This window comes from Dipodascopsis tothii, assembly GCF_038497935.1.
Source record: "Dipodascopsis tothii strain CBS 759.85 unplaced genomic scaffold V1510scaffold_17, whole genome shotgun sequence".
Classification (NCBI taxonomy): domain Eukaryota; kingdom Fungi; phylum Ascomycota; class Lipomycetes; order Lipomycetales; family Lipomycetaceae; genus Neoaidaea; species Neoaidaea tothii.
Window position 1 is genome coordinate 144,482 of NW_027118001.1, and position 25,569 is coordinate 170,050.

The 25,569-nt window shown below is 63.4% G+C and overlaps 11 protein-coding genes and 2 non-coding genes across 13 annotated transcripts; 4 read left to right on the plus strand and 9 right to left on the minus strand.

The window, feature by feature from the left end:
* Nucleotides 1-624: 624 nt before the first annotated feature.
* On the minus strand, nt 625-3,256 carry V1510DRAFT_417827 (T-complex protein 11-domain-containing protein). Its single transcript, XM_066934025.1, has one exon. The coding sequence runs from the start codon at nt 2,999-3,001 to the stop codon at nt 731-733; it is 2,271 nt and encodes a 756-aa protein (XP_066788627.1). The 5' UTR covers nt 3,002-3,256; the 3' UTR covers nt 625-730.
* Nucleotides 3,257-6,977: 3,721 nt separating this feature from the next.
* On the minus strand, nt 6,978-7,051 carry V1510DRAFT_t153. The gene has a single exon. It is a non-coding gene; the product is annotated as a tRNA-Asn (tRNA).
* A 54-nt stretch (nt 7,052-7,105) lies between these two features.
* V1510DRAFT_417832 (RNA-binding domain-containing protein) lies at nt 7,106-8,178 on the plus strand. The gene is made up of 2 exons (XM_066934026.1): nt 7,106-7,331; nt 7,429-8,178. Exons 1-2 carry the CDS (start codon nt 7,276-7,278, stop codon nt 8,078-8,080), a joined length of 708 nt encoding a protein of 235 aa, XP_066788628.1. The 5' UTR covers nt 7,106-7,275; the 3' UTR covers nt 8,081-8,178.
* Nucleotides 8,114-9,857, minus strand: V1510DRAFT_417835 (ATP synthase subunit D-domain-containing protein). The gene is made up of 6 exons (XM_066934027.1): nt 9,694-9,857; nt 9,588-9,638; nt 8,955-9,295; nt 8,817-8,920; nt 8,685-8,784; nt 8,114-8,652 (listed from the first exon to the last, which is right to left on the minus strand). The coding sequence occupies exons 2-6, from the start codon at nt 9,605-9,607 to the stop codon at nt 8,417-8,419; spliced, it is 801 nt and encodes a 266-aa protein (XP_066788629.1). The 5' UTR covers nt 9,608-9,638; nt 9,694-9,857; the 3' UTR covers nt 8,114-8,416.
* Nucleotides 9,858-9,921: 64 nt separating this feature from the next.
* Nucleotides 9,922-13,009, plus strand: V1510DRAFT_134652 (uncharacterized protein). The gene is made up of 2 exons (XM_066930328.1): nt 9,922-10,554; nt 10,587-13,009. Exons 1-2 carry the CDS (start codon nt 10,186-10,188, stop codon nt 12,768-12,770), a joined length of 2,553 nt encoding a protein of 850 aa, XP_066788630.1. The 5' UTR covers nt 9,922-10,185; the 3' UTR covers nt 12,771-13,009.
* Nucleotides 13,010-13,814: 805 nt separating this feature from the next.
* Nucleotides 13,815-14,478, minus strand: V1510DRAFT_417838 (uncharacterized protein). Its single transcript, XM_066934028.1, has one exon. It carries the CDS (start codon nt 14,437-14,439, stop codon nt 13,933-13,935), a length of 507 nt encoding a protein of 168 aa, XP_066788631.1. The 5' UTR covers nt 14,440-14,478; the 3' UTR covers nt 13,815-13,932.
* Nucleotides 14,479-14,628: 150 nt separating this feature from the next.
* On the minus strand, nt 14,629-16,785 carry V1510DRAFT_417839 (major facilitator superfamily domain-containing protein). Its single transcript, XM_066934029.1, has one exon. The coding sequence runs from the start codon at nt 16,486-16,488 to the stop codon at nt 14,773-14,775; it is 1,716 nt and encodes a 571-aa protein (XP_066788632.1). The 5' UTR covers nt 16,489-16,785; the 3' UTR covers nt 14,629-14,772.
* Nucleotides 16,786-18,513: 1,728 nt separating this feature from the next.
* On the minus strand, nt 18,514-19,713 carry V1510DRAFT_417847 (P-loop containing nucleoside triphosphate hydrolase protein). The gene has a single exon (XM_066934030.1). The coding sequence runs from the start codon at nt 19,539-19,541 to the stop codon at nt 18,555-18,557; it is 987 nt and encodes a 328-aa protein (XP_066788633.1). The 5' UTR covers nt 19,542-19,713; the 3' UTR covers nt 18,514-18,554.
* A 675-nt stretch (nt 19,714-20,388) lies between these two features.
* V1510DRAFT_403453 (transcription factor S-II, central domain-containing protein) lies at nt 20,389-21,028 on the minus strand (the record flags this gene model as incomplete). The annotated part of the gene is made up of 2 exons (XM_066932171.1): nt 20,389-20,817; nt 20,918-21,028. The coding sequence occupies 2 exons, from the start codon at nt 21,026-21,028 to the stop codon at nt 20,389-20,391; spliced, it is 540 nt and encodes a 179-aa protein (XP_066788634.1).
* A 408-nt stretch (nt 21,029-21,436) lies between these two features.
* On the minus strand, nt 21,437-21,524 carry V1510DRAFT_t152. The gene has a single exon. It is a non-coding gene; the product is annotated as a tRNA-Trp (tRNA).
* Nucleotides 21,525-21,621: 97 nt separating this feature from the next.
* On the plus strand, nt 21,622-22,572 carry V1510DRAFT_417852 (mitochondrial 54S ribosomal protein uL23m). The gene is made up of 2 exons (XM_066934031.1): nt 21,622-21,680; nt 21,834-22,572. Exon 2 carries the CDS (start codon nt 21,834-21,836, stop codon nt 22,500-22,502), a length of 669 nt encoding a protein of 222 aa, XP_066788635.1. The 5' UTR covers nt 21,622-21,680; the 3' UTR covers nt 22,503-22,572.
* Nucleotides 22,573-23,058: 486 nt separating this feature from the next.
* On the plus strand, nt 23,059-24,873 carry V1510DRAFT_448512 (uridine kinase family-domain-containing protein). The gene is made up of 8 exons (XM_066935777.1): nt 23,059-23,331; nt 23,406-23,485; nt 23,531-23,605; nt 23,638-23,682; nt 23,714-23,813; nt 23,844-24,280; nt 24,312-24,396; nt 24,428-24,873. Exons 1-8 carry the CDS (start codon nt 23,203-23,205, stop codon nt 24,824-24,826), a joined length of 1,350 nt encoding a protein of 449 aa, XP_066788636.1. The 5' UTR covers nt 23,059-23,202; the 3' UTR covers nt 24,827-24,873.
* Nucleotides 24,698-25,461, minus strand: V1510DRAFT_134961 (ETC complex I subunit conserved region-domain-containing protein). Its single transcript, XM_066930329.1, has one exon. The coding sequence runs from the start codon at nt 25,343-25,345 to the stop codon at nt 24,860-24,862; it is 486 nt and encodes a 161-aa protein (XP_066788637.1). The 5' UTR covers nt 25,346-25,461; the 3' UTR covers nt 24,698-24,859.
* Between the last annotated feature and the right edge of the window lie 108 nt (nt 25,462-25,569).

The window sequence follows — 25,569 nt, forward strand, 5'->3', positions numbered from 1 at the left end:
GGGGAAGTCCACCACGACCAGCCGACCACCTAACTTGATACGGCGCTGGCGGTCGCTGGGAGGTCACCGGGAGGTCACCGGGCAGTGGCCGGGACCGCTAGCCTGCGGCGACCGCTGACGGGACGCGCACGCGGATGGCGCGGCGGGCCGGACGGGGCGGTGGTGTGGCGGTGCGTGGCGGTGCGTGGCGGTGCGGGCGGTGCAGGCGGTGCAGGCGGTGCAGGCGGCGCAGGCGGCGCAGGCGGCGCGGCGGCGCGGGCGCGCGGGCGCGCGTCACGCTCCGGCACGTCTGAGGGCCGTGGCCGCCCGCCGTCGGCGCCCTGCGGCCGTGGGCTTGATGGATGCGCGTGGATCACAATAGCCGGCTACGTGCGGGCACTGCCGACGTTGCCGACAGAACAGCGGGGTGGGATGACAGCCCGCGCGCAGCCGCACACCGCCACGGCCGCTGCCGAGCGTAGGCGATAGGCTGGCGGGTCGGCCGCGGATCACGTGACTGCTATCGGCGAAGCCGCGAGCCGCATGCGTACGTCACGTGCCGCGGCGCCGCCAGACCCAGTGGGCCGGACCGGGGTCCCCGGTGCCTGGTACCGCCATCACGTGTGGGCTGCACGGCGGCCGCGATTGATTGCAGATATTAATTAATCTAGTCTATAAAGTACATGTCCAAATGATATCATAAGCGAAAATCCAACAGAATACAATCGGTATGTGAAGCGAAGCGAACCATTCAAATGCTAGTGTAGTAGTGAGAGAACACGCCCCAGTGGAACTTGCCCAGCAGGCACACGCGGCCCGCCAGGACGCCGAGCTCGTGCGCGACGTCCATGCCCGCCGACGGGGAGGATGCGGGGACGGCGGTCTCGGGCGAGAAGGCCGCGAGGGCGTTCATGAAGTGAGTCAGGCCCTCGGGGAAGCTGCGCAGCTGGTACTTGACGCGGCCCTCGAGGTCCTTGAGCAGCTGCTTCTCGAGCAGCGCGTAGATGTGCGACGAGGAACACAACTCCCGCTTCAGCCAGCCGATGCAGAACGAGTTGAGTGTATCCAGCGTCGGCCGCGAGGCCTCGGGCAGCGAGGCCGCGCGGTCGTGCGCACGTTTGGCGATCTGGACTGCCAGCGAGTCCGCCTGGACGGTCCAGATGTTGGCGCCGCGCTCGGCCGGCGCCGCAAACGCGGCGGCGGCCGCCGCGCCCGACGGGTCGTTGACGAGCACCAGCAGCTCCTGCTTGAGCTCGAGCGCCTCGTCCCGCGACACGTTGAGCCGGAACGACATGATCAGCTGCCGGTAGAGCATCAGGCACTGCTGCAGACAGGTGATCTGCATGACGTCCGACTTGAGCGACTTGAGCCGCGGCACGTCGAAGTGGAACGTCTCCGGATACCGCTTCTGGTCCAGACGCACGTTCTCGGGCGAGTGCACCAGCGAGCCGACGAGGCCTGAGATAAACAGGTCGCGCGGCGTCGCGTCGCGCGCGTCGTCGCCGTAGACATCGCACACCCGGTGGTACCATGCGACCGACGCCGTGACGTCGAACTTCTCGCGCTGGATCTGCTGCATGATGTGCTCCTGCTCGAACTCGACCGCGTTGTCCATCAGGTGTGGCCGCAGGATGCGGATTTGGTGGTTGGCCACGTCCAGCTTCATCGACTCGAGGATCGCGAACACCGAGCGCAGGCCGTCGACGAGCACCTCCAGGCGGTTCTGGCGCACGCCAACCTCGATCTTGTGTAGCATCTGGTCGACCATAGCGTCGCGCATCGGCGCGCACTGCGACTTGAAGATAGCAGCCAGCCACATCCCAAGCGACAGAAAGTCGAGCACGCCGTGCTGGAGCTGCTGCATGATCAGCTCGATGTCCAGCCGGTTGATCACGTCCGGGCGCTCCTTGGACGGCAGCAGGAACAGCAGGATGTCGCGGAGCGAGCTGAACAGCGCGTACAGCTTGCTCGCCGGTGCCACCGGACGGCCGAACTTGAGTGCGCCGCACTCAAACAGCACCGCCTCCCAGTACCGGTCCGCGTTCATCTTCTTGACCCGACCGCGCTCGCCGTCCAGGTTCGGCCGGAACTGCAGCTGCGGGTCGAAGATGATGTCGTGGCGAAGCTGCGGGTTCCGGATGATCTCATGCAGGTCCAGCTCGCGCAGACCCTGCACGTTGATCGGCGGGGTCATGCCATTGCGCTTGTGGTGGTGGTGGTGGTGGTGGTGCGGCCGCGCCGCGTGCTCGAACGCGAACTTGCAGAACTCGCCGTTCTTGCTGATTTTGGTGTTGCGCGCGGGATGCAGCGTCGACGCGTGCGACAGGAAACGGATGTCCGGCAGCGACTTGGACCGCCGGTGCGCCTGGCGCGACGGCACCGGCGCAGGCTTGGGGTCGACGATGGCCAGCTTGGCAAAGGGCGAGATGAAGTGGTCCTTGTGCAGCGCTGCTACGGCCGGCGTAGCAGCGGGCACGGCCGAGGACGGCGCCGCAGGCGTGGTCTCGGGGGCCGCAACCTCGGCCACGGCCGGAGCCGGGCCTGTGGGCGTCAGGGGGGCGTTGTCCATGGTGAAAATGGGCTCGGCGGGCGCAGTCAGCGGCGACGGCGAGCGCGACGGCGTGCGCGACGGGACGCGCGAGGCCGACTGGGGCGGGAGCTCGGAGAAGCAACCGTCAGATGACTCCTCCGCGGGGTATTCGCGGCACACGCGCTTCGCAAACGCCGGCTCGGAGACAGACAACAGCGGGCGCTTAAACAGCGACGGCGGCAGGTAAGACTCGGCGGTCGGCGTCGACGTCGATGGCGAGGGGCTCGACAGCGGGCGCTCGGCAAGCTCGGGCGTGGGCACGGCGATCGGGGCAATGGCCTCTGGCTCGCTCGCGGTGTATCCGGCCTCGGTCTCGGCGAAGTTCAGGTGGGCGCTCGACAACCGACTGTGGCGCGAAGGCTGCTGAGGGGGCTGCGAGGACATTCTCTCGCAATTCTCAGGTCTGGCAGTCTCGGACGGCGCAGGGCGCATCTATCTGGACTACCAACGTTGTGTTCCGCGACGATCGTTCGAAGCGGTCGCTTTGCTGCTGTACAGCCCGTGTGTTGCAAATGAATGGGGGGGGCCACGCAAGACGTATAGTATGGTGCAAGCAGGGCCGATGGGCAGGAAAGTAAGAGCAGAGCGGGTATATATACGAGCCGCCCCGACTTGAGGACTTTTTTTACTGTTTTTTTGCACCCTCCGATTATACTTCTCCTCGTCGGCGGTGGCAGTAGTTGGAGTAATTAGCGGTACAGTTTATGGCATGGCAAAAGGCAAAAGATGGAAAATAGAAATGTGGAAGCAAAAGTTTAATTTAGCGCTAGAGAGTATGTACCGTCTCGCTGTGTATCATGCAGTAGTCATGCACCGCAGGGAGTACACCTAGACAGCGTATCAGATCCGAGGCTAGGCAGGACAGAGCACACGATGCAGGCAATACACCTAAAGGCAAAAACCATGCAACAAACATATACAAACGTTAAATACCAGGAAAGTGGAAAGTGGATGACCAAATAGGCAATTTTAGGGCGGTGCCCTGGAGAAGGGGCAAACGACGTTATGCTGGATGCCGTTTCCAGAACGAACAAGGTTCAGGCGGCGGGGCCGCCGGCCACCGCGTGGAGACGCGGATAACTGGGCGCCGGCGGGCCCTCCAGAGGGCGGGCGGCGGCGGCGGCGGCACCGGGGAGGCTGCGTCCGGCGGCGGCGGCCGCGATGGCGATGGCGATGGCCGGCGGCGGCGGCAGCTGACGGAGGCGCCAGTGGCAGGCGGAGGTGCGCCGCGGACGGCCGGCAGGAAGCGGCGTACAGCGATGTTTGTCTGTTGCAACGCAGTGTCTCGCATTGTATGTAAGCAAGCAGCTTGCCCGAATCGTGCGATGACGGCGACGGGTACGCCGAAAGGGGCATGTGCTCAGAAGCAGCGCGCACTAGCGTATGCAGACGGGAGCGCTTAAGAGCTAGTGGTACGCAGCTGCAGTACAGCGGCTGTGGGCAAGCAGCTGGTAGACTACGGCTGCGGCGGGGGGCGGGTACGCAATCTGGCGGGTCGCCGCCGCGGCCGGTGGCGGTAGCCTGCGCGCGGCCGCAGTATAGTACGACGCTGCCGCGGCGGCGCACGTAATGCGCTAGCTCACCTGACCAGGCCGCGAGGCCTAGTCGCATTCGGCGCCGTGCGGCTCGGCCGGCCGAGCGCCGGTGCCACGTCGACGTGCGCTGTCGCCGCGAGATGGCCTGCTGCGGCTCCGGCATGTCGCCGCCTGACCGCACCGGTGGGTCTGCACATGGACGCCATGTGCGGCGGTGGTGGCGCGGGTACGCGGAAGGTTGCCACTGAAAAACTTTCGTAGGCTGCGATGGCGATAGATTTGGGAGCATCGTCATTCGTCACCACCGTTCTCTTACTGATGTGGCCCCCCGCCAAAACTCAATCCCTTCTAACAAAGGCAGCAGCAACCGCGGTCCGATAACCGGCTGCCGGCGGCACCGACCCTCCTGGGCAATCCGACGGACTGCCCGAGCCTCTCGTGTACCTGTCATGGCAATCGCATCCGGATATCGCCCTGGCGGCTGCGTCGGCGACGCCTGCCTAAGCCCACGACAGATCACATTGGCAGGGTCCGGCAAGATCGGGGCCGGTCTGGCCGACAGCCGAGCCCGGTGACTATCCGTCCATGCCGACAGCGCCACGTAGCTGGCGACATCGGGCTCGCACCTTGCGCAGGTCCGGCGCTCTATGTTCGCTTACATGATGTCAGCACGCATCACCTGCCCTCCGCTAGAAGCCCAAGACGGCGCCGCTATTGGGCCCTCCTGCAGCAAATGCACCGTGACGGCTTCTAGTCATGCATTGTACTATTAAGGTTGCCCATTGCCCAATCCGGAAAGCGCCTAGAACACACGCACGCTTGCCCTAGCGACCTCCCCTTATGTGCGTGCCTGCTGTAGCGGCCGCGCCCGCGGCCATGCCACATCGTCGCGCCTGCAGCTCCGTACAGCTCCACACGGCCGGTTTGCAGGCGCACTAGTGTGCCAGGTATCGCGTTGTCAAGAAGCTACCGGCAGGCTGTCGTGGGCGACAGCCAGCCAGCCGACAACACATACGTCGCTAGCGACGCCCCGGCCCATAGCCCAGCCGAGCCTGCTCGCTAGCGATGACAGGACAACACATCGCGCTCTCAGGAGGGGCTGCGGCTGAAGAACCAGGCCGCCGGACCGCCAGGACGGTCAGGACAACAAGGACCTCCCCCCCGCGCGGTCGGACGACCCAATCTGGTGTTGAATGCGGCCTGTTGCGCAGCCTGCGACGCGGCCGCCGATGCGCCCTGGACCTCCCGTCCTGTCCGATCGGCCGCGGCCATGTGCTGCCATGCAGTGTGCCACATGCCCAGCCCGATCACTGTGCATCTACCTGCCCCCCGCTGACGACCTGTACGCCCGCTAGATATGCTAAATATGTGAGCCTACTGCATATGCACGACGGAGGAGTCTGCCACCGATCTAGCCAGATCGGCTGTCGCGCATACGCTGTCTAGGGTCTGGTTTGCTGCAGCTGTACCAGCACACCGGCTCGACGGCCGCACGGCACCCGCCGGTGGCCGATCCATGGTCGTGGCGCGACTGGAACCTTCGCGGCCGCGCGGCGATCGGTGCTCGATCCTGGGGCCGCCCGCAGGCCGCGTGCGTCGCTCTCGGGCCTCGTGGCCGCCGCCAGCCGCCCGTCCGACCGCATCAGGGTCGCCGGCGCTGCTGCCCCGTCCGTCACGTCCGAGCGAGCCCCTGGCGCCAGCCCCGTGGCTGCAGACAGCCGCTTTACCGTGGTGGCGGACCCGAGCCCGCGGTGGGCCGTCGGCGTCTTGGGCGGCCTGGCCAGCTGGGGGCCGCCGGGGCCCACGCACGAGGGGCACTACTGCGTGGCGTTGCCCTGACAACGTACCACGCCCACCACGGCCGCACGCAAGGCCAACCACTATCCACCAACGCATCTGGTGGTCTCCAAGCCACGGCCGATCTTGACATTAATTGCAGCGGCCGCATCAGCGCGCGCGTGGTCGTGCGTCTGTAGGCCGCCACCAGCAACCCCAGCGCCAGTCGCACCGCAGTAGCCCCGCCACGACCAGAGCGTCGGCCGTGCGCTGGTCTTGCGGCCATGCGCTGGCCGTGCGCGCTTGCCCGCCTGGCCATGGCGCGTCCAGCTTCTGCGCGCCCTTCCATCGCTGGACAGCCAGCAGGCCCAGGTTTGAGTTCATCTCATTTTAAAATTATGCGGCCGGCCAACAGACCTGCCCACTTGGGCTCTACGTCTGCAGGCCCGCCTTCCGGCCACGCCCGGCCGCTCGTGCTAGCATGCCCCTTCCGGCCCCTGCACTTCTCTGCAATGCACGCCGCACACCGACTGTCATTTGCCAGCCGGCGCCGGTCCTTGTGGATCGACTGCAACGCGCTGCAATGCGCGCTGGCGCCGGCCATGCGCCGGCCTGCCAAGCATTCATCACCGTGCTCGTAGCCGACCGTTCTACGCCGCAGACCCCTCGGCCCAGTCGAGCTCTTGGACACGCCTTCCCGCCTCAAGCGGCCTCCCTGCTGAGATCCAAGATACGGCGCCGCTTCGCTGGCACCCAGCGACGAGACGTACGCATAATCCCTGCGTACGATCCACTTTGCTGCTGGTACCTGCGACCAAGTCCGATTGTCTTGCACGGCATACTAGCCCGCGCCTTCTGGGCTGTCTGCTGGCTTCTCAGACAACTCCGCCAGGCCGAGATGCCCAATGCCGCCTATGGCCGTGGCCAGGTCGGCTGCCGCCGACCGTGGGAGCCGACGAGGAATTTCCAGGCCACGCCGAGGCTGTGGCGACTTCCTCGTGGTCTGTGGCTGGCTGACAGACCGCCGTAGAACAAAAGAAAAAGCACCGTGCGGCGCCGGCGTGCATCTAGCCTGCACTGGCTGGCCGGCAAAAAACCGACCAGGGAGAGGGTCGAACTCTCGATCTTACGATTAACAGTCGTACGCCTTAACCAACTTGGCCACCCAGTCACGTGTATAATAGACGACTGTGAAGTGCTCCCATGTAGCACACCACACGCTGAAATTTTGCACTACTTCGCCCAAGACACGACCGCAGGTCCGCCAGCTGCGCGCATTGTTCGATCCACAGGTTTTCACAGCGACCACAACCACGTCTAGAATCAGTCTAGCCCGATAGACCGATCGCAGACGACGTGCAGACGCGAAGAGACTGCATCCCAGATTGAAACACAATGGCTACCGAGGTCGCAGGAACGAAAGAAGCTGCGGCGCCGACGCCGTCGGAGACGTAAGTGTCCTGTTGCGGCCGCGCGACGCAGCCATTGCGTGCGCGGCGGTGGGTGCGCCCGTTCGCGTGCGGCGAGGATAGCTGGCTGACCGTGCAGGATCTACATCCGCAACATCAACGAGAAGGTCAAGATCCCGGACCTGAAGGAGTATCTCAAGGCGTTGTTCTCGCAGTATGGCCAGGTCATGGACGTGATCGCGCACAAGAACATCCGCATGCGCGGCCAGGCGTTTGTTGTGTTTGACGACGTGCAGACGGCCGAGCAGGCGCTGACAAACTCGAAGGAACTCGAGCTGTTTGGCAAGCCGGTGTCGGTGCAGTTCGCTAAGGCCAAGAGCGACCTCATCGTGCAGCGCGAGGGCGAGGAGCAGCTCGAAGAGCACAAGCGCAAGCGGCTGGCGGAGAAGGAGCGCCGGCAGGCCGAGACCCAGGCGTCCAAGAAAAAGAAGACGGCGACGCGGAAGCCGACCAAGAAGGCAGGCCCGGCCGTCCGCGACGAGCTGCTGCCGCCCAACAAGATTCTGTTCTTGCAGAACATGCCCGACGGCATCACGGCCGAGAGACTGACGGCCGAGTTCGAGAAGTTCAACGGCCTGATGGAGGTGCGCATGGTGCCCGGCCGCTCGGGCATTGCGTTCGTCGAGTACGAGTCCGAGACGAGCGCGATCATGGCCAAGGAGACGCTTATCGGGTTCAAGTTCAACGAGACCGACGAGAAGGTGGTCAAGATCACGTACGCCCGCAAGTAGGCAGCATTCTACACATTCAAGCAGCTTGTATCATAGTAGGGATAACCACGTCATGTTTTTGTATTTTTAAATAAACACACGAGTACGAGCTCCTCAAACGTCCTACGGACCGGTATCCAAGTCTAGTTCTATTGTCGAAACACGCACACGTCTCTTCCACCAAAACAAGACGCTCCCCCACCGAGATTAAAGACTGTGCAGAACATGAAAACCACAAACAAACGAAAAGATCTGTGCGAACGACGACTAGAACAGGCCGCAAGGCCCCGGACGAGCATGTTTTGGGAGCGACAGCGCGCACGATGGCCGCGTGTCTGTGCAGAATGCGTGCGACGTCTAGAAGATGATGTCCTCGTCGTTGTCGGCCGTCAGGTCGGCGGCGGGCGCGCCCTCGGCGGCCTCGGCGATCTTGGAGCTGCTGAGCGCCGCCTCGGCGCGGGCAGCATCCTGCGCGGCCTTGGCAGCCTTGAGCTCGGCCTCGACCGCGGCAGCGTCGCGCTGCTTCTTGTCCTGGACCTTCTTCAGCCGGTAGAACTCCTCACGGTCCAGCTCGTCGAGCTCGGAGTTGATGTCTGTCGTCAGCGCGCCCACGCCAGCTACCTACACTTGATCGTGTTCTCCGTGCGCGGGATGATGACGTGCTCAATTGCGTTGACACGACGGTTCGTGACCTTGATGACCTCGTCGAGGATGACGAACGCAGTCTGCCGTCAGCGCGCCCCACCCGGCTCCGTACCTGCAGAGACGCCAGCTCGATCAGCGTCTCGACGGCCTTCGAGTAGACCTCCTTGGCCTTGAGCACCTGCTGGCCACCGCGGCCGAGACCGGTGAACTTGAAGTCTACGGTTAGTCCCACCCGGGCCCGCACACGAACCGTTGTTCTCCTCGACGTAGTAGGCCTCGAACTGCGGCAGGTACACGCCGGACACGTTCTCCTGCTTGGCGCGCACGCGGAACCGCGCCGACTTGACCGACTCCTGCACCTGGTAGCCGATCGAGTCGCCGGTCGCGTACGTGACCTCGGCCAGCGAGAACGCGGCCACCTGCATGACACGGCCCATCTTCCGCTTGGCCTCGTCAATTCTGCGAGTGATGTCGCGGAAGCGCTTGGTCAGCGCCTCGGACTTGCGCTTCAGCAGACTGTGGCCGGTAGTCGCTCCCTTGAGCTTTCCCTTCATCACAGTGAGCGTCATCCGGGTCGGAAAAACCGCCTCTCTGGCTTGGTTAGCGTTGTCGCCGGCTGCTGCCGCGCTGGGCCGGCCTGGCCCGGGCCGTGGCACCGTCCGACGCCGTCCGAGCCATGCCGGACGCTGCGCGCTGCTGGGGTGGGGTCTGCAACGGCCGTCGCTCTTCTCCGTCTCCACATCACGACCGCTGTTCCGGCGGCCATTGAGCAGCGCCTCCACCCCGCCAGCCGTCGCGCCCGGCGTCCTCGTCGTCTGCCGCCCAGTCCACGCCCGTATCCATCGGCCGGTGCCCTACGCGGCCTGGCAAATCCCGCACTCACCTGTTGGCGGCTCCAGACATCTCTGCGGGGCTCTTTCAAGCTCTTTCTTAACTGCGCCCATCAGTTTCAATTCCATCTGCCGGCGCCCGGTTGCAGACCGCCCTACCTGCTTATATCGGAACCGTACTCCACTGTCAACGCTCTGCTGACGAGTGTAAAAAAGTTATGGATGGATTTTTGTCCAGGAACTAATTGCCTAGATAAAGGAATAGACCCATCATGATTAGCAGCCTTTGGCCGGGTCCTCTGGTTCGATTAAGTGAGGCCCCACTTTGTGCGAGTATATGGCGCGTGTGCGGCGTGGTTGTGCGCTTATGCGCTTTGGCCCGGGTAACCTTGAGCCGCGCCGGGCTGCTCGCGCCGCCGCTGTTTGGCGAGGATTTTTCCAGGATCAAGCCAGAACCGCCGCGAGTCGTCGACGGAGCTGAACACACTCGGCGAGCCATCAGCAAACGAGCGTGCGGCGGCAGGCAGACATTGCCAGGCCGCATCGAGAGCACGAGAGCGGGGGCCGCGGATTCGACTGCGCGGCGCAGATTCGCGCTGAAAAGCTATCAAGCAGCGTTGTTTGATCGGATCGACGGCAGCAGTCAGGACAATGCCGACGGCGACGCGCAAGGCCGGCAAGGCCGGCAAGGCCAAGAAGGAGGTGGAGCCGGAGGGCACGAAAATGGACCTGTTTCTGATCTCGCCTGACGACGTGCCGTATGAGCAGGACGTGCTGCGCAACCAGTACACGCTGGCGCCGTGGCTGCGCTACCTGGACCACAAGTCCGATGCGCCGCTGCACGAGCGGGTGTTCGTCTTCGAGCGCGCGTGCACGGAGCTCAAGCGGTCGTACAAGCTGTGGAAGATGTACCTGGACCTGCGAGTGAGCCACGTGCAGGACCTGAACGCAGTCAAGTACCGGGACCACTTTGAGCGGGTGAACGAGTGCTTCGAGCGGAGCCTGATCCTGCTGCACAAGGTACGCGGACGCAGGCGCGGGACTGACGACAGATGCCGCGGATATGGCTGGACTACCTCGAGTTTCTGATGAAACAGCCCAAGATCACGGCAACGCGGCAGACGTTTGACCGCGCGCTGCGGGCGCTGCCGGTGTCGCAGCACTCGCGCGTCTGGGAGCTGTACCTGGACTTTGCCAAGAGCGTGGGCGGGTACACAGCGGTGACGATATACCGGCGGTACGTGCAGTACAAGCCGCAGCGGATCGAGGACTTCATCGAGCTGCTGCTGGAGCTCGAGTACTACCACGAGGCGTGCAAGCAGTACATCGCGTTCCTGAACCGGCCCAAGTTCTCGTCGGTCAAGGGCAAAGGCCACTACCAGGTCTGGACGGAGCTGGCGGACCTGCTGGTCCAGCACGCTCGCGAGATCAACTTCCACGGCGACGCGTTTGACGAGGACGACGCGGCGGGCGACATGCTCAAGAGCGGCGCGGCCACGCGGCGGCGGCGGCGGCGGCAGGACCAGAAGGCTGTCGACACCGAGAAGATCCTGCGGTCGGGCATCGAGAAGTTCTCGGACCAGCGCGGCAAGCTGTGGGTGTCGCTGGCGACGTACAAGATCGCGGTGGGCGACTTTGAGGGCGCGCGCGACGCGTTCGAGGAGGGCGTGACGACGGTCATGACGATCCGCGACTTCACGATGATCTTCGACAGCTACGCTGAGTTCGAGGAGTCGGTGATCGCCAGCCTGATGGAGGAGGTCGAGCTCGCGCGCGCGACGCTCGAGAACACCAAGGCGCCGTCCGCGCAGGACCGCCGGGCCGTCGAAGACCGCGAGGCCGACCTCGACCTCAAGATGCTGCGGTTCGAGCAGCTCATGGACCGGCGGCCGTTCCTGGTCAACGACGTGCTGCTGCGGCAGAACCCGAACGACGTGGTCGAGTGGGAGAAGCGCGTCGGGCTGTGGGGCAAGAACAAGGCCCAGGTCGTCCAGACGTACACGGACGCGATGGAGACCATCAACCCCAAGAAGGCCTCGGGCGCGTACCACAAGCTCTGGGTGAACTACGCCAAGTTCTACGAGACCGGCGGCGACATGGACTCGGCCCGGATCATCTTCGACAAGGGCACCAAGGTGCCTTTCCGGTCGCCGAACGAGCTCGCGGATCTGTACATCGACTGGGCCGAGATGGAGCTCCGGCACGAGAACTTTGACCGGGCGATGGAGATCGTGGCCACAGCCACCAAGGGCCCGGAGAAATCCAGGGTCGACTTCTTCGACGACGCGCTGACGCCGCAGCAGCGGCTGCACAAGAGCATCAAGCTGTGGTCGTTCTACGTGGACATGGTCGAGAGCGTGGGCACGCTGGCCGAGACGCGGGCCGCGTACGACCGCATGTTCGAGCTCAAGATCGCGACGCCGCTGACGGTAGTCAACTACGCGAGCGTGCTCGAGGAGCACAAGTACTACGAGGAAGCCTTCAAGGTGTACGAGCGCGGCGTCGAGCTCTTCAGCTACCCCGTCGCGTTCGAGATCTGGAACCTGTACCTGACCAAGGCGATCAAGCGCGAGCTCGGGCTCGAGCGGCTGCGCGACCTGTTTGAGCAGGCGCTCGTGTCGTGCCCGGCCAAGATGGTCAAGCCGTTCTACATCCTCTACGGCGACCTCGAGGAGAAGCGCGGCCTCGGCCGCAACGCCATCAAGATCTACGACCGGGCGACCATGGCCGTCGCCGATGAGGACCGCCCGGAGATGTTCAAGTTCTACCTGCGCAAGTCCGGGCAGCTGCTCGGCCTGGCCTCCACCCGGCCGATCTACGAGCGCGCGATCGAGATGCTCGGCGACAAGGACGCCCGCGACATGTGCGTGGCCTTTGCCAACATGGAGCGCAAGCTCGGCGAGATCGACCGCGCGCGCGCCATCTTTGGCCACGGCAGCCAGTTCGCCGACCCGCGCCTGTGTCCGTCGTACTGGGAAAAGTGGCAGGAGTTCGAGGTCCAACACGGCAACGAGGACACGTTCAAGGAGATGCTGCGCATCAAGCGCTCGGTCCAGGCCCAGTACAACACCGACATCAACTTCATTGCGTCCCAGACCGTGGCCAAGAACCGCGCAAGCAACCCGGCGAGCGTGCTCGCCACGGACACGGCCGCAGAGCCCAAGGCCGAGGACGGTGCCGGCGACGGCGAAATCGACCTCGGCGCGGTCGACGAAGAGTTCATTTTGGAGGCCTAGGCGGGGGCCTGGGCCGGCCACGCCAAGCATTCATAGATGTATTATACGCAATATATTTGTACATTTACGCTATCCATTGTCTCACCGGTGGGAGTCGTGGTCGCGTGTTGGGAGTTGCCGTTGATTCAGGGAAACGAAGCGGAGCATCGACCAATACATACCACCATAGGCGAGCACGCCCAATTGGACACGATACCGCCGGCGTGGGCTGAGGTTCCGGAATCTAGAGCCGACGGCGCGGCGCCGCGCGTGTGCGATAAGGCGTGGGCGCGGCCAAGTCTCTCGGAAGTCTTTCTACTTTAGCGTTCATTGTTCATTGGAGAGACAGAACTCGCGAAGTCAAAGAAAACGGCGGCGGGGTTGGAGACCCTATAAAGCCCAGTTGCCCGAGAACTGGACCCGGTTCGCATGTTTCCCCGTTTGAACGTACCAAAACAATATCCGCAAAATGAACAACTTGCCAGTCAATTCTAGCCAGGTGGTGGCGGGCGCAAAACAGGTCGCGTCGACGCTGGGCCTGGGCGGCCAGTCGGGCGAGGCGACTACGCAGACGTCTGAGTACGGCGACACAGGTTCGACCGGCGTGTCGGGCCAGACAGGCTCGACCGGAGCTTCGGGCCAAGACGGCTCGTACAGCAGCACGGGCGCCCAGGACTCGTCGTACAGCACGGGCGCTAAGGACGACTACTCGAGCGGCGCGCAGGAGTACTCGAGCACGGGGGGGGCGCAGGAGTACTCGAGCGGGACCGGAGCGACCGAATCGTACGGCAAGAGCAGCTCGGGCCAGGGCGCGTTTGAGAACGCCAGCAGCGATCTGAAGGAGAGCTACGGCAGCGAGGGCAAGACGGGCTCGTACGGCACGGCCGGCACTCAGACGGGCGAGTCGTACGGCACGCCCGGCGGCCAGAGCGGCCAGATCGGCCAGCCGGGTACTAACTCGTCGGGTTACGGCCAGACGGGTACCAACTCGGCCAGCTACGGCCAGACGGGTACCAACTCGGCCAGCTACGGCCAGACGGGTACCAACTCGGCCAGCTACGGCCAGTCCGGCAACAACGCGTCTTACGGCGGCCAGAACCAGAGCGGCTACGGCCAGACCACCGGCCACCAGGGCTCGGGCCAGGGCTACAACTCGGGCTCGGGCCAGGGCTATAACTCGGGCTCAGGCCAGGCCGGCGGCTACCAGAACTCGACTCAGGGTCATCAGGCTCAGTACGGCGCCGCCGGAGCCGCTGGCGGCGCTGCGGCCGGCTACGGCAGCAGCCAGGGCCAGAGCGGCCAGCCCGTGAACAAGGGCGACAAGTACGCGACGTACATTAGAAAGGCCATCGACTTCATCGAGGGCAAGCTGGGCATGGACCAGAAGCGCGAGAGCGCCGCAGAGCGCGCGCGCGACGAGAAGCTCACGCGCTTCATCTCGAAGCTGATCAACAAGCTCACGGGCAGCAAGACCAGCAGTGCTGGTGCTGCCGGTGGCGCGGGAGCGAACGCGTACTAGTCCGCGGGCGTTTGATTTAGTTCTATGTTTTGTTTCTGATGTACTGTAGCTGTAATGTCCGTAGACAATAAAGAGGCGACAATAAAGGGCGGGCAGCGCGCCGCATGGCGTGCGGCGGGCGATGGCGTGCGGCTGGCGATGGCGTGCGGCTGGCAATAATGTGCGCCGCATGGCGTGCGGCGCAGCGTCGGCCGGCGGAGTCAGCCGCACGCCGCGCGGCTCAGCTCTGCGCCGGCGCTGCGGCTCCCGCGCCACACCGCCCCGGCACTCCCCGAGCCGCACCCTCTGCGGCGCACCCTCCCCGAGCCGCACTCTTTGCGGCGCACCCTCCCCGAGCCGCACCCGCAGCGCACCTCCCGCTCTCTGATCTAATATTATTTCAAAACTATCTCGGCGTCTAGCCGTCCAAAATACATTCATTCCAAAATTAAATGTCCAATGGCGGTACAGACCGGGCGCGCCCGGTGCTATGAGCACTCAGTGCAGGGGGGAAATGCAAGCCACCTACAGCATGTACTTGAACTTGATGGCCTTCTTGCGTGCAATGAACTTGGCCTTTGCCTTCATGACGTCGTCCACGGTCTTGTCGTCGTCGATGATCTCGATGTCGAAGCCGTACTGCTCACGCAGCTGGCGCGCCTCGGCCTGCGAAATGGTCTCGTAGAAGAGCGTGTGGTGGGTGTCGTCCTCGTCCTGGAACTCCTCGTCCTCTTCGTCGTACTCCTCGTCGGCGTCGAGCGCGCTCGGCACAACGCTGTCGGTGGACGCGCGGAACGAGGCCTCGTCCTCGTCGGCCGAGACCAGGTTGTAGCGCTCCTCCTTCTCGGACTGGGCGTTGAGCAGGGCCATGTGGCGGCGCAGCAGGATGGCCAGGATGGCCACCAGCAGCATCGACAGCGCGCAGATGCCCATGCCGTGCGGGTAGTACGGGCCGTCCGAGTCGGGGTACAGGCGCGTGCCCACAATCGGGCCGCACTGGCCGATCGTGTTGAGCATGACCACGCCGGTGCCCTTGGCGGACTCGGACGACTGGTTGTTGACCGTCCACGCAATGACAAGCGCCACCACGGTGAAGAAACCGGAGGTGACAAAGAACAGCGCCAGGTAGCGCACAAACGTCTCGCGCGAGACGGCCAGCACGACGTAGCCCGCGCACGCCATCGACGCAAAGAACACAATGAACTCGGCCCGGCTCTTCTTCTTGTCCGAGTAGAACGTGACGGCAATGACGGTGATGTACGCGACGATGTACGGCGGCGCCGACATGCCCTGGGCCGTGATGCTCTCGTAGCCCATCTCGCGCAGGATCACCGGCAGGAACACCGGCATGGACGAGTACGCGATGTTGGCCAGGAAGAACATGGACGACGTCACGTACACCTTGGGGTCCTGCAGCACCTGGAAGACCTCCTGCATGTTGAAGCCGTGGCCGTGCGAGCCGTCCACGACCTGCTCGCCGTCGATCTCGATGCGCCGGCGGTACCGCGACCGCACCAGGATCTTCTCCTTCAGGTTCAGGAACTTGGCCGTCGACGGCCGGTCGGGCAGGTAGTGCCACACGACGAGCGCCATGGCCATGCTCGGCAGGCCCTCGACAAACAGCAGCACGCGCCACGAGTCGATCGGCGTCTTGTCGGCGAACTTGGTGATGAAGTACGCCAGCGTGCCCGCGAACGCCGTCGACAGCGGCGCCGCCGACATGAACAAGCCCGTGCGGAAGCCCAGCTCCTTGCGCTGGTAGAAGAACGAGAGGTACATGGGCACGCCCGGGCCGAAACTGGCCTCGCCAATGCCGAGGATGAACCGCAGGATGAAGAGCGAGATGTAGTTGGTCACGGCCGACTGCAGCGACGCAAAGAAGCCCCAGCCGAAGATGCACACGGCCACGTAGATGTGCGCCGGCACGATGTTCCACAGGAACCCAATCCACTCGAACCCAAAGTACGAGATGTAGAACGCCGTCAGCAGCCAGTCGTACTGGTTCGACGACAGGTTGAAGCTCTCCTCGAGGCCGGCGATGCGCGCGTTGCCGATGTTGGACCGGTCCAGGAACGCCAGGATGAACAGCGTCTTGACCAGCGGCATCAGGTTCCAGTCAATCTTGTTGACGAGCGCGTGCTCTTCCTTGGGCGAGAACCGGAGCAGGATCTTCTTGACCTTGGACGGCTCGGCCTCGCCGCCGGCCGGCTCAACCACGGCCGAGATCTCGGGCGTGGACATTGTGCGACGTTCTGGGTCAGCGCCGTGCCCGTCCGACGTACCTTTGTGAGCGGAGCACCGGGGGTCTGGGGTGGAGGCTCGGTCAAGTTGTTAGGAGAGGTAGCAACTGCAGCCGGCGATAGTGGGGAACCGCGCCAAATGATAGACGCTAGGACCAGGCAATTCGGGCGCACCGTAAACACCGAGCAGGGCACAGACTCGGCAGAGGAGGGCGTTCTAGAGGGCGTGGGTGGGACGGAGGAATTGGAGGGTCCCGGCAAGATATGCGCCGAAGAAAGAACCGAACAAGCGCGCGCTGGGCCGAGCACAAGGCTGCCGGCGCAGTGGCAAGAGGCTACGGGTGGCCGCCGACGCAGCCCTTGCGCTGTTCGAGGCCCAAAGTACGTCATGCGGCCGCGGCCGGCTGCGGGTCCGCGGCCGCCGGGCGTGCGCGGCCGGCGGCCGGGCCTGCCGGGGACTACGGGGTGCCCGCGCGGCGGTGCACGGCCGTGCGCGGTCGTTTCCGGGCCCGCCACACGTGGCCGGCCGCCCGACGCCATCTGCGCGGGATGCCAGGGAGAAGAAAGAGTCGGCGGCGCCGATAAGCCGTACCTTGATCCAGATAGGCTCATGGAAGTCCCGATACTGCGCGACACCGCCACCGGCGGCTCGCCGGGCCACCGGTCAAGAGACGCCCAGCGCGCTGGACGCGGCGCGGGCGCGACGGCTGCGCTGGCGCTGGCCGGGGCGACGGTGCGGCGGGCCGGTGCGGCCGACTGCCGGCCGAGGCGCGCCGCACCCAGCCACCGCCGCCATTGTGGCGGTGCATGGCGCGCTGCCGTTTCCGCGGGCCCGGGGCCGGTCGGCCCAGCACGGGGCCAGCCGGCGCTGAGCCGGCGCCCTGCGTCTGCGAGCTTGCCGCCGCCGACGTCTGCGTGCGACGGCCGTTCCGACGCCGGTCTTCTAGCCCGATGTAGCGACAGGAGGCTGCGGCGGCGTGCGGCGCGCGCCGCATGGAGTGCGGCTCAGCCGCCTACGTAGCACTGCGCCGCGCGCTGTGCGGCGCTGCGCGCCCCGCTTCTCAGAAACCATGCATTGCTATCTACTACGGCAGCTCCACCCACACGGCCCTGTCTCGTTAGCGACGCTCACAAGCGCCAGGTTCTCGCAGCTGTTTCAGACAAGAGCTTTTGGTAAATAGTGTTTTTCTTCAGCTTGTGTTACAGAAGCAGAACTGAAATAACTAAATCATCATTGAAGCCGGAGAACCTGCGCGGGGAACTTACAGCGTGTGGTGGCGCGGTCCACGGGATGCACCAGCAATCTCAGGACTGTCTGTTAGTCGGGTGTCTAGACCAGCCGGCTTGTAGAGGTTCAGATGGTAGTGCATGTTTCTTTGGCTCACAGAAGTCACCCAAGAAATGTGTGAAGATATCCTCATAACCACAAGCCGCCAGAAATGCGCTCACCTGTGGAGTAGACTGCGTTTGGCACTGTCGGGTTAGCTCTGTGACGACACAGTGGTATCAGTCAGACAGCAGATACGTCATAAACGAAGAATTCCTAAATATTTTTTCTGTCCTGCATATACTTCCTCAGAACAATTTGCATAATCTTTCGCACTGCTGCCTGCTGAGTCGGTCTACCTACTCTGGTCATAGATCGGGCCGCCTTGATCCACGGGGATCGGGGTATCGGGCGGCCGCGACACCGCCACCGAGCCTGGGCCGACCGCGTAGGAACAATTGTCACATCGGGCCGGCCCAGGCCGGCTGCGAGACCTGTTGCGGGCGGATGAGAGAATGGATGTATTGGTATAAAATATGATGGAGGAAAAATTTTTTTGATTTGCTTTTTATAGTAGGCGTTGGGTAGGGTACGTTCGGTAGGGCATGCAGCGCCGCACCGCGTGCGGCGCACAGTAGGCAGCGAGACGGCGGGCCCGCCGCCGCGCGGCACGAGCGGGCAGGAACGCCTGCTGGCAGCGCACGGCCTGCGGCCGCCGTGATTGCCCTACGCGCGCCCGCTGCCCCGGCGCTACACTTGTCCAGGAACTCCTCTATTCGTAATGTACAATGCTACCATGCTCACTCCTCCAACGGCTCGCCCACAGCCACCCGGATGCTTTTGATGATGTCCAAAATCGCCGTCGACGCCGGCGAGTCCGGGTACTCGTCCAAGAACGACTCGCCGTAGTCGCACGACCGGCCAATGCGCGGGTCCAGTGGAACAGAGCCCAGAAATGGCACGCCGCTGTCCGCGGCCAGCGCCCGGCCACCACCCGTCGTTGGCGCAAACACAAACGACTCACCCTTGCAGTTCGGGCACACGAACCCGGCCATGTTTTCGACCACGCCGAGCACCCGGATGCCTGCCTTCTTGCAGAAGTTGATCTCCTTGCGCACGTCCAGCAGCGCGACCTCCTGCGGCGTCGTCACAATCACGGCGCCGTCGATGCCGCACTCCTTCATGTACTGGTTCACGCTCAGGTGCTCGTCGCTCGTGCCCGGCGGGGTGTCGACGACCAGGAAGTCGACGTCGCCCCAGTCGACGTCCTTGACAAACTGCTTCACCAGGCCGCTCTTCTTGGCGCCGCGCCAGATAACCGCTTCGTCCTCGTTCGGCAGCAGAAACCCGATCGACATCACGCCGAGGTTGTCCGCCACGTACACCGGAGACCAGCCCGAGTTGGACACGTGGATCTTCTCGCCCTCGGAGCCCGTCATGGTCGGGATGCTGGGCCCGCAGATGTCCAGGTCCATGATGCCGACCTCCTTGGTCGTGTCGTGTGCAAACGCCCACCCGAGCATCGTCGTGAACGTCGACTTGCCGACACCGCCCTTGCCGGACAGCACCAGGATCTTGTGCTTTACGCCAGCCATCCGGTTCTTGATCTCGGGCATGTCGGGGTCTGGTCCCCGCGGCGTCTGCGACGCACAGATCGCTTGGTTCGGGCAGCCCTCGCACGCCGCATCCTTTCCGGCTTGCTCCGACTCCGGCCCGGGACAGTGTTCGGGCTCCGGCTCCGGCAGCCGGATGTCGGCCGTCTCAACGACCTGAGTCATCGTGGACATCGTGCTGAAACGCTGTTGCTTCGCCCACTGGCGTTGTGCTAGCTCTGTCGGCTCTCTCTGCTCAACCGGCTGACCCAGTTCCTCCAGCTGCAAATCCTGAAGCCTGTGTCGACAAGATCTGAGGTCGAGAGATATCGTTGTTGAAGAAAGAAGGTGGGAACTCGGTCTTGGGCGAAACCCATTAAAAAATTACTGTGGCGCTACGGCGAACATTACTAATCGACCATGACATAGTTTGCTCGCAGTGTCCCAAACCGTAACGGCTCCGCGCAGTCTTCTACGCAGTCTTCTACGTGAACTCCTGCACCGGCCAGCTTGAGCACTGCGCAGGGGATGTATTGAAAAGAACAATCGTTTATTCGTACAATTTTTTTGTGTTTACATGTAGTTTTTTTGTGTGTCGTTTACATTGCTCATTATAAACCCGTACATTAGATCAGATACAGCGTTGCCAGATCACCTCCTCGGTCGATCTGGCGCAAAACAAGCCCAAGAGGGGCATAGACATTTGGCATCCGGTTCTGCGCATCTCAGGTCAGGAAGACGTCGAACGCAGACGCGACAGGATCGTGAATGGGCTGCATTCTAGACATGACGGTCTCGGCAGCCGTGGCTGCAGATTCACGCACGGCTCGAATCGCGGTCGTCAGAGTGACCTCCGCGATCTTGGCCCGGGCGAACCAGCCCGACGCGCGCTGCCAAAGCGCCCGTAAGCCAGGCTCGGCGGCCACAACTAGCGTACGCCAGTCGATTCGGCCCCTAGGTACCCAGACATGAAACCCGTATATTACAATGATGCCAAATAATAATACAAGACAAGAGCGCCAGCGCTCTGACTGTTTATGCTTTAGAAGCTGTCGACGGCCGCCGCACTCGAAGACACGCCCCACTTCTCGCGGGTCCGACCGTCCTTCTCCTTGAGGTCGAGGATGGACTCGACCGTCACCTGTTGGACAATGCTCTGCCGCAGGGCCTGCTGCCGCAGAGCCTCGTCTTCCTTGCGGCGCTCGACGGTGGACATCTGCTCGGTGGACATGCGGGCGAACTCGGCCGGCGTCACGCGCCCGTCGAGCAGCCGGTCCTTGAGATCGTTCTTCTTGTCCTTGATGTTCACCAGGCGCGATCGCATCGACGTCTTGTAGTCGGCGCCGACGCTGTCGGCGCAGGCCTTGTAGATCTCGTCCTCGATCTTCTGGCTGAGGCTCTGGACCTGGGACGTTGTCACGCCCGTTCCCGTTGTCTCGGCGATGAGCGCTGTGTACATCGCTTCTTGGCACTATCTCGTCAGCACTGAACGGTCGCTGCCGCAGCCGGCCGCGGTACCCGGCCGTGTAGGCCCGGGTCCGTGGACGGTCGTGCGAGCGCCCCCCACTCACCTTCTTGCGCACGCTCTCGACCGACATGGCCGCCACGGGCGGCGACGCGGTCTTGACGCTGCGCGCGTTGCTCTTGCGGCGGATGGCCGACGCAGACTGAGCGCGAGCCATGTGTACTCTTCTAGACGTTCGACTGCCTTGAGGCTTGTGCGATAGCAACAGTGCTACCACAGTCACGGCTCTGTGCGAGTCTTTTACTAGATCAGTCGCAGGACGACCTTCAGCAAATTTACGAAGAACTAGTCGCCGTTATCTGCACTATCTGACGATTTGACAGTTTTCACGGTTTTCTAGCAACTTGGGCTGAAAATTTTGCTGAAACGCTCTACAGCTAACTTTGCACACGTTGGAAGGAAAAAAAGATCCTGAAGAAATTTTCAGGCGGTGGGGCCGCTTTATAGCCATTGCGGTCGTCTGGCAAAGGCCACTGGTCAAAACGGCCGAGTCAGTAATTCGTCAGCATGTGGCAAATTAGTTTGTCAGCAGAAACTTTATTGGAGTGGGCTAGCCTAAAAAAATTGACACGGACAGGAATTGAACCTGCAACCCTTCGATATCCGGCGGATGTCTACTGGAGTCGAAAGCTCTACCATTGAGCCACCGCATCTTACTTAACAAACAACACTGGGCATGTGCATATGAACAGCCGCACTCAAACCTAATTGTTGCGCTCACGCGAACTTTATGCAGCCCGTCGTCTAGAAATTTTTTCGAACGAGGCGCACCCAACACAGTGAAGCTCAGGCAGGACCAAGGACACAAGGTAGGTACCAGCACGGCCGGAAGCGGCGTGTCTGCGAGTCGCCAGATGGCTCGCTGCCCACGTCCCTACGTCCGCACACCGCCCCCTCGGTGCCGCGCAATTGCCGGCGCAGCCGGCCGCGTTGTGCAATCGCACGACCTTGCTGACAGTCAGATGCCCCGTCAGATTCCTTCGATCCCCGTCCTGCGGACGCTGCTCAAGCAGCAGGCCAAGCCGACACCTGGCAATGTTCCGTCCAAGAAGCAGATCCAGCACGAGAAGGAGGTCGCCAAGCGCGCGGCCAACCCCCGCGAGGCCGTCGAGCCGCGGACAACCAGATACTTCCGCATGGGCCACAACGAGGTCTACTTCCCGACCAAATTCATCGGCATGCTGCGCCCGCGGCCGCGCGACAACCCGTTCCTGGCGACGTTCCACGTCCCCACCCGGTTCAACAAGTTCGACTTCCGCGACTACCTGCACAACATCTACGGCCTGACGGTCAAGAACGTGTCGTCGCAGCTGCGCTACAACAAGCGCAAGCACTCGCTCGACAAGTACATGCGCGTCGAGATGGACGAGCCGTTTGTGTGGCCCGAGCTGCCCGAAGACCTGTCGCCGTTCCGCTACGAGCACGACGTCCAGAGCGACATGTACGTCGAGGAGCGCCGCATGTTTGAGGCTTCGGACGAGCGTCGCATCATGAAGTCTTTCGACGGTCTCGGTGTCGACAAGTTCCCCACCATCGAGCCGTACGTGCCCAAGAAGCAGAAGAGCCAGCTGCAGAACAAGTTCAAGAAGGCCCAGTCCTCGAAGGACAAGATTCACTACACCATTTCCTAAGCGCTGCACTGTCTGCTCGAGAGATACAGCTTGAGTGTACTTGTATATAATCACATGCCATCATTTAGTACTACAGCGTAGGCGTGGACGTCCGAGGACGGCAGCAGACTCAGCCGCGCGTGGTGAGCCGCACGCCGTGAGCCGCACGTAGTGCGGCATATAGCCGCACCGGGATTTCCTTGCTCCATGACAACAGCTCCCGCCGAGATCTTTGTCAGACGCTCGATCCTGGCGAGCAGTCGGCGGAGACTCCGTTGCGGGGGCTACCATCAGAGCAAAGCAAGAAAAGGCACGCGTACTTGAAGTGCTTTGCCCGTGCCTATCTGAGCCGCACTGAGTGCGGCATATAGCCGCAACCTCCGGCATAACCCTGCATTTTGCGGCACACCGGCCTTGGCAGAACGACAGAGCCGCCGCCGGAAACTCGTCCAGATAGCAGCTTTCAAGCGGGCGACTAGTCGTTGTGCTTTGGTTAGTCGTGGCCCGTGGGTCCCAGCGCCGTTTGGTTTTGCGAACCATAAATTCGCGACACCGCTTATGCACAAAATCTGTCGGTCAGGCGAACAGCTGCTATCGTCTTATCAACGCACGTTCGTGGACCCCGCCCGACACTGCCCTGAAGCACCTCGGGAACGAGCGTGCAGCGCATCAAGGACGCTCGGAAATAGACATTGGATCAAGTGAACCAGACACGGGAGCTATGGCGGCCGATCAAGTGTCTGGCCTGAAGTACGTCCCGCCGTGGACTGAGCCTTATATCATCGGCATTGCGGGCTCGAGCGGCAGCGGCAAGACCGTGGTTGCGTCACAGATTGTCAAGGCGCTGAATGTGAGTGTTCTGGCGGCCGCAGTGGTGTGCCGGGGGCCGTGAACGGCCGGCTACGGATCCAGACTGACGGTCAGGTGCCCTGGGCCGTCATCCTGTCGTTTGACAACTTCTACCGGCCGTTGACGTGGGAGCAGCGGCAGCTGGCGTTCAAGAGGTGGGTCGCGTGCGCGCGCTGCTGGCGGACAGCACTGACCGGCAGCGAGTACGATTTCGATGCGCCCGAGGCTCTGGACTTTGACCTGCTGGTCGACTGCATGCAGAAGCTCAAGGAAGGGTACGTGCCGGCGCGGCCAGGCTGACCGGCAGCAAGAAGACCGAGATCCCGCTGTACTCGTTTGAGCAGCACAACCGGTAGGCGGCCGCCCGAGCATTCTGACCACAGGCTGCCGGAGACAACCACGATCTACGCGGCCAGCGTGATCATCGTGGAGGGCATTTTCGCGCTCTACGACAAGCGGATGGTGGACATGATGGACCTCAAGGTAGGGCATGTGCGGGCGCGCTGACGCCAGGTCTTTGTGGACACGGATCTGGACGTTTGCATGGCCCGGCGGCTGCAGCGCGACATCAGCTCGCGCGGCCGCGACATCGAGGGTGCGCTCAAGCAGTGGTTCGCGTACGTCAAGCCCAACTTCGAGCAGTACATGCGGCCGACCGGGCGGGTGGCGGACGTGGTGCTGCCGCGGGGTCTGGACAACAAGGTCGCGCTGGGCATGCTGATCAAGCACATCCAGCGCACGCTGCTGCTCAAGAGCCAGCAGCACCTGGAGCAGCTGGACAAGCTCGGCAAGCTGACGGTGAACATGGAGGAGCTGATGGCCACGAACGTGACGGTGCTGAAGCAGGGCACGCAGGTGGCGGGCATGCACACGATCCTGCTGGACCGGGCAACGTCGCGCGAGGACTTTGCGTTCTACTTCGAGCGGCTGATGCTGCTCCTGATCGAGACGTGAGTGGGCGCGGGGGCGCGCTGACGGCAGCGCGATGTGCAACATGAAGTACGAGACGCGGACGGTGCCGACGCCGACGGGGCTGCCGTACGAGGGCCTGGCGCCGACGATGGACGTGAGTGGGTGCGCGGGCGCGCTGACTCCAGACGTGCGCGGTCACGATCCTGCGCGGCGGCGCGTGCTTCGAGACGTCGCTGCGGCGGCTGCTGCCGGCGATCGCGATCGGCAAGATCCTGATCCAGTCCGAGGCCATGACGGGCGAGCCGCGGCTGCACTACCTCAAGCTGCCGCCCAGGATCGAGGAGCAGTTCGTGCTGCTGGTGGACTCGCAGGCGACGACGGGCACGGCGGCCATCATGGCGATCTGCGTGCTGCTCGACCACGGCGTGCGCGAGGACAACATCTGCTTCGTGACGTACCTGGCCGACCGGCGGATCGCGGTCAAGCGGATCCTGGCCGCGTACCCGAAGGTCAAGATCGTCGTCGGCAAGGTCGAGGACAACATCCGCCGGCGGTTCATCGACACCAAGTACTTTGGCTCGTAGATATGCACATGTGTATTGGTAACTAAACTACATCTACTTGGTCCGGATGTGCTTGAGCGGGCCGGCGCTGTGCAGGAAGTTGATGGCGTACTCCTTCTTGCGGAACGTGCGCTCCTTGGGCTCCTGGATGTAGTACTCCCAGCCCTGGTTGGTCGCGAACCGGATGGCGTCGTCCTTGGTCTTGAACTTGACCTCGGTGGCCTGCATGTAGTCGCCCGAGCCCTGCCAGCCCATCATGTCGTTCTCCCAGCGGTACGACTTGGCTTCGACGTCCCAGTCGATTCTCCACGGCTTGGTCTCCCAGAGGCCAGACTGCATGGCCGTCTTGGCGCGCTGGTAGATGCGGACCTGGCGCTGCGTCGAGAGCTCGGCGGGCGCGCCGGAGACGAGCTCGACCGGCGAGACCTCCTCGGTCTTCTCCCGGACGGGCACGTTGGTCGAGTTGAAGCGCACGGCCGCGCGGAGAGGCGCGGCGCGGCTGACAGCCGAAACTGTCCGGGGACAAACTCTGCTGAGCATCTGGCGGTCAGTTTGATCGGGAGCGGCGGGGCGGCCGGCGATTTGGGGGGAGCGGGACGGGCTGGTGAGGGAAACGCACGCGAGAGAGCGGCTGACGGCGTGTCGGTGGCCGCGGAGCGCCGGCCGGCTGACACGCGTGCGGCGGCAACTGCGGCTATGTGGCCGTCGTTATCGGAAGCGCACCCACACGGCTCCGGCTAGACACGCAGTGGCCGCCAGGATCG